We start from the raw sequence: 10,989 nt of genomic DNA, 5'->3' as shown, positions 1-10,989 counted from the left end.
ACTTTTTGAGAGTGCCCCTTGGAGGCCCCCCCCCGCCCCCCCCCTCCCCCCCTGGCAGGTGAGCAAGTCGACCAAGCCGCTCACCGAGATCCAGCCCTTCGGCTGTCGCTCCGACTCGAGGGCGTCGGAGCGCAAGGCGTGGGAGACGGAGGCGACCAAGCGCGCCCTCGCCGACTCCGCGGCGCGCGCGCGCGCACAGCACGAGCAGCAGGAGCAGGCCGCTGCCGAGGCGGCCGAGGCGCGCGCCAAGACGTCCTTCAAGGCGCGCCCCGCCTCGGTGCTCCGCGCCAAGCCCTTCCAGGTGCAGCGCGCCTCGCACGAGCCGACAAAGCCCGTATCGCCAGCCTTCGCCTCGAAACGCCGCTTCGGCAAGAGCCTTGGCAGCGCGCCAGAGCGGTGCCGAGGAGGAGTGACGCAAAAGCCCCAATAGTACGTCCAGACTCGCCAACCAACCTCTGCCCTCTAGCGTGCCGAGAGCCAACACTAGCGGCGCGTCGCGCTAGGTTTGAGTCGAGGGCGGGGCGGGTTGGGCGGGCGTAGCCCCGCTGGGAGGCGTGAGGGGGAGGCGCGGCGCTAATGTGCTGTTGCCGCTAAGAGCCTGAGGGTGTGCACACGCGCTGCGGTCGTACGTGTTGCAGTCTTTTGTTTTTTGGTCTCTTTGGTTGTGGACTCTGTTATCTGAGATGTCACACGCACAGGATGGCTCTCGTTTCGTATTTGCGCATCGCTCTCGAGTGTCGAGAGCGATTTTCATCCCACAGCTCCGTTCCCGCGGCCGACTTCTTCCGTTCTTGTGAGACAACCTCGTGTACGAGCTACGCGACTCAAAGTGCTCAGACCTCAGTCCTCAGTCGTCAGTGGAAACTCTGGTCACACAGATCACACACTAATATCAACTTGATATACCAGATCTCAGCTCTTCGAGCTCATGGGCCAATCTGCTGTTCCTTTGCTCGAGCAGCGCAATGTACGTAGATTGCGAGATGCGAGGGATCACCTGGCCTTTCTCGTTCACTTGGAAGGTGGGGTCTTCTTCACATTCCCAGGCCACGCACTGCATGCTGCACGGGGGCGGCGACGACGGCGGCGGAGGCGGCGACGGAGGCGGCGGTGACGGAGGAGGTGGCGGTGGCGGTGGCGGCGACGATGGTGGTGGCGGCGACGGGGGCGGCGGCGGCGGCGGGCTGGGGTTTGGCGGTGGGGAAAACGGCGGCGGCTCTGGCGACGCCGATGGCGGTGGTTTCGGTGGCGGCGGCGCTGGATCTGGTGGGAAAGGGGGCGGCGGCGAAGGAGGCGGCGGCGAGGGCGGCGGCGGCGAGGGCGGCGGAAACGAGGGCGGCGGCGGAGAAGGCGGAGGAGGAGATGGTGGAGGCGGCGTCGGACTAGGTGACGGCGGCGGCGGTGTGGGCGGAAGTGGCGATGGGGGCGGAGGCGGGGACGGTGGCGGCGGCGAGGGCGGCGGAGGTGGCGACGGTGACGGCGAGGGCGGTGGACTGGGTGGTGAGAATGGAGGGGGCAAGGGTGATGGAGGCGGCGGCGATGGCGATGGCGGCGGCAGTGGGTCCGGCGGGAACGGCGGCGGCGGAGACGGCGGCGGCGGTGAGGGCGGCGGCGGTGACGGTGGCGGCTCCTTCGGTCCTGGTGGCGGCGGTGATGGTGGTGGCGGCGAGGGCGGCGGAGGCTCTGGAGATGGTGGCGGTTGCAGCGGCGGCGGTGGCGGCGGATCCGGCGGAAACGGAGGCGGCGGTGATGGCGGCGGTGGCGATGGTGGCGGTGGGCTGGGCGGCGGCGCAGCTCTGGCGGGGGGCGATGGAGGTGGCGGCGAGGGTGACGGTGGCGAGGGCGGCGGCGGCGTCGGACCAGGCGGCGAGGGCGGAGGCGGCGAGGGCGGAGGCGGCAAGGGTGGCGGTGGCGAGGGCGGCGGCGGGGAGGGCGGAGGCGGCGACGGCGGAGGCGGTGAGGGCGACTGTAGCGCGACGATGGAGGGTGGCGGCGAGGGTGGAGGCGGCGAGGGTGACGGCGGCGAGGGCGGCGGCGGCGTCGGACCAGGCGGCGAGGGCGGAGGCGGCGAGGGTGGAGGCGGCGAGGGTGACGGCGGCGAGGGCGGCGGCGGCGTCGGACCAGGCGGCGAGGGCGGAGGCGGTGAGGGCGGCGGTGGCGATGGTGCCGGACCTGGCGGCGAGGGTGGCGGTGGCGAGGGCGGCTGTAGCGCGACGATGGAGGGTGGCGGCGAGGGTGGAGGCGGCGAGGGTGACGGCGGCGAGGGCGGCGGCGGCGTCGGACCAGGCGGCGAGGGCGGAGGCGGTGAGGGCGGAGGCGGCAAGGGTGGCGGTGGCGAGGGCGACTGTGGCGCGACGATGGAGGGCGGCGGCGAGGGTGGAGGCGGCGAGGGTGGAGGCGGCGAGGGTGGAGGCGGCGAGGGTGACGGCGGCGAGGGCGGCGGCGGCGTCGGACCAGGCGGCGAGGGCGGAGGCGGTGAGGGCGGAGGCGGCAAGGGTGGCGGTGGCGAGGGCGGCGGCGGCGTCGGACCAGGCGGCGAGGGTGGAGGCGGCGAGGGTGGAGGCGGCGAGGGTGACGGCGGTGAGGGCGGCGGCGGCGTCGGACTAGGCGGCGAGGGCGGCGGCGGTGAGGGCGGCGGTGGCGATGGTGGCGGTGGCGGTGGCGGGTCGGGAGGCGGGGACGGGATCGGCAGCGGCGGATGTGGCAGTGGCGTCGGCGGGTAGGGGCGCGGGTCGGGCGGCAACGGAGGGCGTAGGCCGTCTCCCGGCTCGACCGGCATCGTACGCAGCACCCTCCAGCAATTCGCTTGCCCGTGCGACCATCCAGATGCGGCAGTGCCAACCTGGGTGTTTGGTATCTCGTCGCGCACCGTCCATGGGGGAGGAGATCGCAAGTCGATGTCTCCGTACACATAGCACCAGCCACCGTCCTCCTGGAACGAGAACCCGGCACACCCGGTGTCGTCGTCGCAATAGTCCATGCATTCAAGGTAGTCGGCAACTCCGTTTCGCATCTTATCCCTCACGTATTGGTTGACGCTGACGGGCCCTCTACACCAGCCTGGCATCGAGTCGCCGTATACCTTGCTCCGCGCCCCGTGGGTGTGTGTCATTGGCGTTACCGTTGGCCCTGTCATCGGCACCACTGTCGGCCCCGCCTGCGGTGACCACAGTCTGGGCACCACCTTGTAGAGCACGGACTGGCCGTCGTCCTCCCGTGGCGCGTCGAGAGGACCACCCGCGCACATGCCGTGGTGTGAGGTAACGCGCGTATAGCTGAAGATCTGACAGTTGATCTTTCCATAGCACTCAAAGGCGCAGTCCTGGAGGCTGTGGAGCTCTTGAAGGAAGAGGCGGCCCTCCGACGCTGCGACCTTGGTACCCGAGTGAAGAAGCTCCGAGCCTGCCATTGGCTGCTGGAGTGACCGTCTCCGCTGTGTCCCCGTGGAGGAGGCTGCTGCACCTGTGGGCGCTGCCGCTGCTGCTGCTGCCGCCTCGCCGGGTGTGCTCACCGGCGGCGGCCTCCATAGCTCCTCCCCGAGGGGAGGCCGTCGCGAGGGCGATCGCTGTTGGCCCGTACTCGTCCCCGCGCTATTCCAGGCGGCGATGACGAGGGCGGCCGGAACGGAGGACATGACCCATCGGGGGGGCGGTGGTGTAGTTGTTGTGCGCCAGTTCGACGTCAGCCCAGGCAATGTTGTTACTTGCTCGAAACGGCGGTTTGGTTGCGCACAGATCGAATTACCGTATACGCAGCCTGGTGAACGTAGGTGGGCCGAGATATTATTTTGGTTTTACGGCGATTTGTTTGCGAAGAGACGGAGGAGGAGACGGAGGAGGAGACGGAGGGAGGGGGAGGGAGGGAGGGAGGGAGGCGGAAGGATGGATCAGCAAGCAGCAGACAGATCGGCACCAACAGACAATTCAGCCAGTCAGTCCTACCGCGCTCCCACCCTCGCGTCAGATGCGATCGACACGCCGCCATTACCTTGCCATACGCCCTCAACGCTTCCGGCCGTACATAGCTACATACACACACACACACACACACACACACACACACACACACACACACACACACACACACACACACACACACACACACACACACACACACACACACACATCAGTAAGTAGTCGTAACCCACCTAACCTTCCCTTTCCGCCCTGCCTGCACCCCTTGGGGCCAGTTGACAGTCCGTCGGCCACAAGCACAACGTTGGCTAGGAGCTCCACAATGGAGGACTCGCCGGAACCCCAGGTGCGGCCACCGAGAGATTTAACCCCGGCTCTGGCGAGAGAGCTAAACCGACCCGGCGAGAACAGGACTTTTTGGACCTCGCTCGTACCATCGCACTGGCTGCCGGCCGCAGCGTCGGCCAGGCGGCGGTGCTGACCGGCGCTGGAGTCTATTTGGGCAGAGCAGGCCACATCTCCAAGGCGGGCACGAGGGTCCTCTCGGTGCTGTCGATGCGCGTCACCATCCCGTGCATGCTCTTCTCGCGAGTCGTGCCGCAGGTGAGCTGGGAGCTGCTGCTTGAGGCTTGGCCGATGGCGCTGCTGCCTCTCTTCTTTGTAGCGACGGGTGTCGACCCCTCGCGGCTCCGTCTCGAGCTCTACCTGCAGTCTTCTGAACCGTCTCGGAATTTCGCACAGGCCTCGCGCTTGGCTCAGCCGTCGTAAAGATCACGCGGCCGCCCGACTCCTTCCGCAAGCTCGTGGTCGCAGCCGTCGCCTTTGGCAGCAGCTAAAGTGGCAGGACGTGCAACCCTCGAATATGGGACGTTCAATGATGAGTGGCCACGTAGGCAACTCGACCGGCATGCCGATCGTCATCCTCTCGATGCTAATGCAGCAGATCGGCTACCTCTATGCCGAAGAGGAATCGGTCCGCTCTAGCCAGCCGCGCGCCTAGCACGGACGACGCTCGCGCATGGACAAGGGACACACGGGCGCAGCAACTGCAGCGGCCGAGAAGGCGCAACACTTCACTCCGTCGCCTCTGCCTCCACTCGCCTACTCACTCCGCTGCACGAGCGCCGTCCGTCCGGGACCGACGGCCGTTGACGTGCGCCGTGCTGCAAGTCCTCCCGCCGAAGCTTCTCGGGGCCTTCCCGCACTACAGGCCGGGATCGACGACCCAGTCGTCTACCTCTCGGTGCCCGCCTCTGCACCTACCCGCCTGCCGCCCGGGGGAGCCACCCCTGAGCCGTCTCGGCGCCTCCCTCCAGGTCTACCTCCTCACCTACCCTATCCTGCAGTGGTCGATCGGCAAGTGGCTCATGACGCCAGACGAGCCAGAGCTGCTCTCCGCCGTCGCAACCACACAGTACCCCTCCGCGGGTGCGCTCAGCGACATCGCTTCGCCGGCAGCGCGTACCCAGCCCTGCCTCAGCGCGGCGGTCTATGAGCAACTCCTCGACGCCAACGCCTCGCAACCCACCTCGCTCTCCCTCCTCTCGCTCCGCGACAGCGCGCGCGCAGCGCAGGCGGCGGCCCGCCCTCCCGCCACCGCCCTCCCGCCACCGCCCTCCCCGCCACCGCGGCGGGGGCGGAGGCAGCCCTCCTCTGAGCGCCTCTCGCGCCTGCTCCGCCAGGCGGCCGCCGCCTTCCTGCAAAAGCACGTGCTGCTGCCGCCCGTGGTTGGCATCCTGCTCGGCCTCGCGTGCACGTGGGACCCGGCGCGCCACCACTGCCACCACTGCCGGCCCCGCCGCCGCCGCCTCACCCCCCTCCGCCGCCGCTGGACCCTCGCGCCGCTCTGCTGCCCCGCCCCCCCTCCTACCACCCCTCCCCTCCCCCGGGCCAGGTGTACTATTCCCTCTGCGGCGGCGCGTTTGGGGAGCGGCTGCCGAAGCACACGCGCTGCCCGAGCGAGGGGGCGCCGCTCGGTTTCTTCTTCCGCGGCATCGAGACGCTCGGCTCCGCTGCAGTGCCGCTCAACCTGATCATGCTCGGCAGGTGCGCCTCCTTGAGCCGCCTTGTAGACACCCCCCCCCCCCAGAGAGAGAAGCGCACCCCTAGACACCTTCCTTCGAGGCTCCTCCTAGACCCCTCTGACACCGCCTCAGCCTCGTCGCCCGCCCGGCAGCTCCCTCGCGCGCGGGCCTGACTGGACGGCGCTGCCGGTGCGCTGCAACGTCGGCATCGTGGCGGCGAAGCTGGTGCTGATGCCCGCCTTCTCGACGCTGCTGATGCTCGGCGAACGCCCCCGCCGCCGCGCCGCACTGCCGCGGAGGCCGTCTCCTCACATTCCTCCTGCCCCAGCAGGACTCAACCTCACCGTCGGACGGCACGGAGCCGGATGGTTCGCGCTCCGCTCGCCATACGACCAGGCGCAGCGGACACGCCTCGGCTGAACCTCGGCTACACTTTGGCTACACAGCTACACTTAGACTACACTTGGGCTACTCATTGACCACACACCTGGCCTAGATTCTCGGCTAGACTTCGGTTGCATCCGACTCCGTTCGCCGTGCGGCCAGATCTTCCACCTTGCGGCGGTCGCCGTGACTGCGACGCCGACCGCCAACAACGTGGTCATCATGTGTTCTCTCTACGGCTCAGACCGCGACACCGCCGCGATGGCGACCGTCACCCTCGCAGCACCTGCTCGCTGCACTTCACAGCGTCTATTTATTCGTCAAGCTCTGAGCAGGCGACCGCCATCTTCTCGCAGTACCTCCTTGCGCCGCTGCTGCTGCCATGCACCCTCACCCTGGCCATACTCACCTTCCACGCCCTCGACCCTTTGCGGTGAGCGCACGCACGCGCGGGCGTGCGGCGTGCTCCATCTCGGGTCGCCGCAGTGCACGGCGCATCCATCTTCAACTTTTGCTTTCCATCCGCATCAGTCTCTGGGCTCCGGCCTCCGGGGCCTCTCTTGTCGCATTAAAATAAATAAATAAATAAAAACGGACACCACTGTGAGATGGGTAAAAAGCTAAAGGAACAGGTCCCCGCCCGTGCGATCTTTGTGCAGGGTTCTTTGTGGGTGTGGTCGGCGACTACGGGGTGTGGAGGGTGAGTTGACCAAGGGGTTGTGCGCCGGGCCCTCCTGCTCTGCTCCAGCCGGTAGACAAGTCTTGTCATCAACAGAGTAGAAGGATCTGACCTCGGGGCCGATGTGACCAAGCGCTGGTAGCGTGGTTTTACCTCACACCCATGGTCTCACAGTGTGCCGGCAGTCGCCGAGCAGTGTCGCTCACACAAGCCGCAGCACAAGTGACTGAGGGCCAGTGAGGGCGAGCCCATCGCTGTCACAGCTGTGGCAGCCGCACAGTAGGCTGTGTCAACTGTGCAGAGTGTGTGAGCAGCAGAGGAGCTGCTCTCCAGGCTTCTGACGCAAAGAGCTGCATGCCATCGAAGGCGCTGTCGAGGTTCGCCGAGCGCGGCGCAGGTTGGAGGACACCGTCACCGACGAGCGCGTTGGACTTTTCACTCCGGACAAAGACGGCGACACGCACACGAGCTGCGGCCGTGTCGCCGTCATAGCGGCGAGGCGTGGGACCGTCTGTGGCGAGGTGGGTCGCGTCCTCCGATTTCCGTCAACCCAGCATCCACACCCTCTAGCCGGGGTCGTCCTCCCGATGCCGGCATCGCCGATGGGGGACTTCACTCGCAGTAAAAACCCCTCCATCAACGAGCTCCGTGCCCTCTTAAATCTCCTCCTTGGACACAGACACGTGTTCTGATAATTTATTGACAGTACAATAACGCTAAACGCAACAAACAAACACCTTTCAAGGAGACGATGAAGCGAAACTCGACCTGAACTCCGAGCGCGCGCTGCCGCTGGAGCGGCCTGGAGCCAAAACTAAAGAGAGAACAGAACGTGCAGCGCCAGCGCTCTTGAGCGTTGACGGGGTTAGAGGTTGAAGATGAACTATCTACCTACGGCGGGGCGACTTGAGATGCAGGACATGTTGTGGAACAGTCCCGGCGTCCCGGATGTCGTCGAGGCGCAACGCTTCCAGCCGTCTCCGAGTCCGTTGTCGAGGTCGCTGTCTGAGAGCGGCAGCGCCAGCTCTTGCGCAATCGTCACTATGCTATTGACCGTCTCAATAAGAGGGGCAGAGGTGTAGTAGTAGAGCTCTCGAAACGCCGGCCCGGCGACACACGAGGACGGCTGGCTAGCGTCCGCACACCAGCGCGTGTGCATGTTCTCCTCGCTCTCGTCAGCGACGGGCGGAGCTGTGCGGGCGTTGCCGAGACTCACGCGCCACCATTCGGTGTAGCGATAGTCCAGGTCGCCGTCGACGACGCGGATCGTATAGCCCATTCCTACCGCTTTGTCCTTACCCCCCATGTTCGGCAACTGTGCCGGTTCGCCGTACGAGGGGCCGTAGGTGACCATGGTGCGGTGGAATTGCGAGAAGGCCACCGTTTTGGCGGGCGTCCGCGACGGGTCGAGCAGCGTCGGCAGCAGCGAGGTTCCAGCCAGCTGGTGGTTGGGTGGGATGTAGAACGTTCCTGGCGCCCGCTCCTCGACGAGGGCAATCAGCGTCGGGTATATGTCAACCAGCTCGGCGACACCGACCGCGTCTGTCCCGGGCTGTGGCAGCCACGGAGAAGCAAAGATGAGAGGCACCCGCGTGGCCGCCTCAAAGTTGGTGTGCTTGGCCCAAAAGCCGCTCCGGTCGCCCAGGTGAAAGCCGTGGTCGCTGGTGAAGACGGTGATCGTGTTGTCCGCGTGGCCTCCCTCTTGGAGTGCGGCCGTCAGCTTGCCAACCTGCGCGTCGATGAAGGAGATGCAAGCGAGGTACCCGTGCAGCAAAGCGCGCGCCTCGGGGAGAGTGGGCGTTGGCATGAGGTAGCAGCCGACCGCCCCAGCGGTTCCGTCGCACGTCTTGGAGTTAGGCACGCCGGGCCAGAGGGCAAACGGGTTGCGAGGCTGGTAGTTGGTCGCACCAAACTTGAAGATCTCGGTGCCGAGCGGCGCGGTGAACCTCATCGTGCCGTTGGGCATCCGTCGAATCCCGTCGTAGCTGTCAGGCACCACGGCCTCGAACTGACTGGGCTGATACAGGTCCCAGTATTTCTTTGGTGCGTTGAACGGCAGGTGGGGCTTCTTGTAGCCCATGGCAAGGAAGAACGGCTGCGAGTCGGCGGGGCGGCCGCGGAGCCACGCGGCAGCGTCATCAGTCCATGCTCCGTCGTCGTATGCGCCGTCCTGAACGGTGGCACCGCTCGAATTCTGGCCCATATCGTAGGCTGCAACTTGCCGGTCGCCGTCCACGCGCTCGAGCTGCGCCTTGGTCCAGCCTTCACGCACCGTGCCATCGTCGTTGTAGATCCACATCCCCTCAAACCGGTTGAAGTATTCGTCGTAGCTGCGACCAACCTCGCGCTCGTTTCTGCCCTCGTGCAACACCTTCCCATATGCGCGCACAAAGTAGCCGTTGTTCCGGAAGTGTTCAGGCAGCAGCGTGAATGGGACTTCATCTGGCTCGACTTCGCGCACCTGGTCGGTCTTATCGAGCGTCCACGACCCGGTCTGGTCCGGGCGCAAGCTAGTGAGGAAAGACGTCCTCGACGGCGCGCACGTAGCGATCTGAGCGTACGCGTGCGCTAAGGAGACCCCGCTCGCTTTGAGGGCGTCGATGTGAGGCGTGTGCGCCGGGACGGGCACCTCGAGCGTGAGGTCGTCCGAGACAATGAAAAGCACGTTGGGAGGAACGACCAACCACGGCGGCCGTGATGGCGACGGTGGCGGCGGCGGCTTTGGCGTCAGAGATGACTTGCGGTAGATGCAGTTGTCCGATTTCTCAACCTCCCTGTAGGCCGATCTGGTGCACAGCCGAAAGCCACCACCGGTGCATCCCCAGTCTCTGATTCCGGCGCAGTCATCCAAGGAGGTGCACGTCTCTAGTGCCTGCTCAAGCGTCACGATGGCTTGCCCCGCTCTTACGGTGGCACAGTGCACGCCGACCACGAGGTGGTAGTCGGAATGAGGCAGACGCGGAGGAGGCAGGGACGGGGGGGGCGGGGGAGTAGACCGTGGAATCAAACACTCCGAGCATCCCATGCACGAGGTGGACCAAGAGCATTTGTTTTCCCACTGCTGAGTATGGGCACGGCACCAGAATAAGCACTCCAGTACCAGCGAGTCGCACTCTTTGCAATTTCCACATGCCGCCTCCCAGCCACACTTCGTCAGCCAATTGTTACCATTGACGGCGCAATATGTTTCGCATCCTGGTGTTACGCCCGGTCCCGATGTTGGTGAAAGTGGCGGCGCTAAAGAGGGCGGCGGCGGCGGCGGCGGCGGCGGCGGCGGTGGCGGCGGCGGCGGCGGCGACTGCGCCGAGACCGGCGGTGGCCAGGGTGAGGGCGGCAAGGGTGGCGGTGGCAAGGGTGGCGGCGGCAAGGGTGGCGGCGGCAGCAGCGGCGGCAGCGGCTGCGATAGTGAGGGCGGCGGCGTTGAGGGCGGCGGCGGCGGCGGCAAAGGGCGCGGCGGCAAGGGTGAGGGCGGCGGCGGCAGCGGCGGCGGCGGCGGCGATAGTGAGGGCGGCGGCAGCGGCGGCGGCGGCGGCGGCGGCAAAGGTGGCGGCGGCAAGGGCGAGGGCGGCGCTGAGGGCGAGGGTGAGGGTGGCGGCGGCGAGGGTGGCGGCGGCAAGGGTGAGGGCGGCGGCAGCAGCGGCGGCGGCGGCGAGGGTAAGGGCGGTGGCGTTGAGGGCGGCGGCGGCGGCGGCAAAGGTGACGGCGGCAAGGGTGAGGGCGGCGCTGAGGGCGAGTGTGAGGGTGGCGGCGGCGAGGGTGAGGGCGGCAAGGGTGAGAGCGGCGGCGGCAGCAGCGGCGGTGGCTGCGAGGGTGAGGGCGGCGGCGTTGAGGGCGGCGGCGGCGGCGGCAAAGGTGGCGGCGGCAAGGGTGAGGGCGGCGCTGAGGGCGAGGGTGAGGGTGGCGTAGACGGTGGGGTGGAGGGCGGAGGCGGCGAGGGCGGCGGAGGCGACGGGGGCAGCGGAGGCGGCGGCGACAGCGACGGGGGGGG

The 10,989-nt window shown here is 67.2% G+C and overlaps 3 protein-coding genes across 3 annotated transcripts in view; 2 read left to right on the top strand and 1 right to left on the bottom strand.

Annotated features, from left to right (window-relative positions):
• The window catches only part of EMIHUDRAFT_211078 (hypothetical protein), a gene marked incomplete at both ends in the record, with an annotated part of 3,268 nt that extends 2,765 nt beyond the window's left edge, over positions 1 to 503 (top strand). Inside the window, 2 exons of the mRNA XM_005768401.1 lie at positions 95 to 396; positions 476 to 503. Coding sequence (XP_005768458.1) covers positions 95 to 396; positions 476 to 503 — 330 coding nt within the window. The remainder of the gene's footprint in view (positions 1 to 94; positions 397 to 475) is intronic.
• A 3,694-nt stretch (positions 504 to 4,197) lies between these two features.
• Positions 4,198 to 6,930, top strand: EMIHUDRAFT_436678 (hypothetical protein). Its single transcript, XM_005768400.1, has 12 exons — positions 4,198 to 4,260; positions 4,326 to 4,584; positions 4,656 to 4,739; positions 4,808 to 4,887; positions 5,125 to 5,157; positions 5,231 to 5,488; positions 5,597 to 5,680; positions 5,809 to 5,960; positions 6,091 to 6,200; positions 6,270 to 6,334; positions 6,485 to 6,586; positions 6,658 to 6,930. The coding sequence occupies exons 1-12, from the start codon at positions 4,237 to 4,239 to the stop codon at positions 6,757 to 6,759; spliced, it is 1,353 nt and encodes a 450-aa protein (XP_005768457.1). The 5' UTR covers positions 4,198 to 4,236; the 3' UTR covers positions 6,760 to 6,930.
• A 954-nt stretch (positions 6,931 to 7,884) lies between these two features.
• On the bottom strand, positions 7,885 to 10,048 carry EMIHUDRAFT_103111 (hypothetical protein; the record flags this gene model as incomplete). Its single annotated transcript, XM_005768399.1, has 2 exons — positions 7,885 to 9,873; positions 9,998 to 10,048. 2 exons carry the CDS (start codon positions 10,046 to 10,048, stop codon positions 7,885 to 7,887), a joined length of 2,040 nt encoding a protein of 679 aa, XP_005768456.1.
• Positions 10,049 to 10,989: the final 941 nt, after the last annotated feature.

This window comes from Emiliania huxleyi (assembly GCF_000372725.1).
Source record: "Emiliania huxleyi CCMP1516 unplaced genomic scaffold EMIHUscaffold_46, whole genome shotgun sequence".
Lineage (NCBI taxonomy): Eukaryota > Haptophyta > Isochrysidales > Noelaerhabdaceae > Emiliania > Emiliania huxleyi.
Note: the sequence above shows the minus strand (reverse complement) of the source record. Positions and strands in the feature narration are given on the sequence as shown.

Bases quoted from the DNA above. Each gene is read 5' to 3' on its own strand.
- EMIHUDRAFT_436678 (XM_005768400.1), top strand. From the start codon at position 4,237: ATGGAGGACTCGCCGGAACCCCAG. The intron at 4,740-4,807 runs GCAGCAGCTAAA...GTGGCCACGTAG, and splicing joins GGTCGCAGCCGTCGCCTTTG to GCAACTCGACCGGCATGCCG. The intron at 5,681-5,808 runs GCGCGCCACCAC...CCCCCGGGCCAG, and splicing joins TCGCGTGCACGTGGGACCCG to GTGTACTATTCCCTCTGCGG.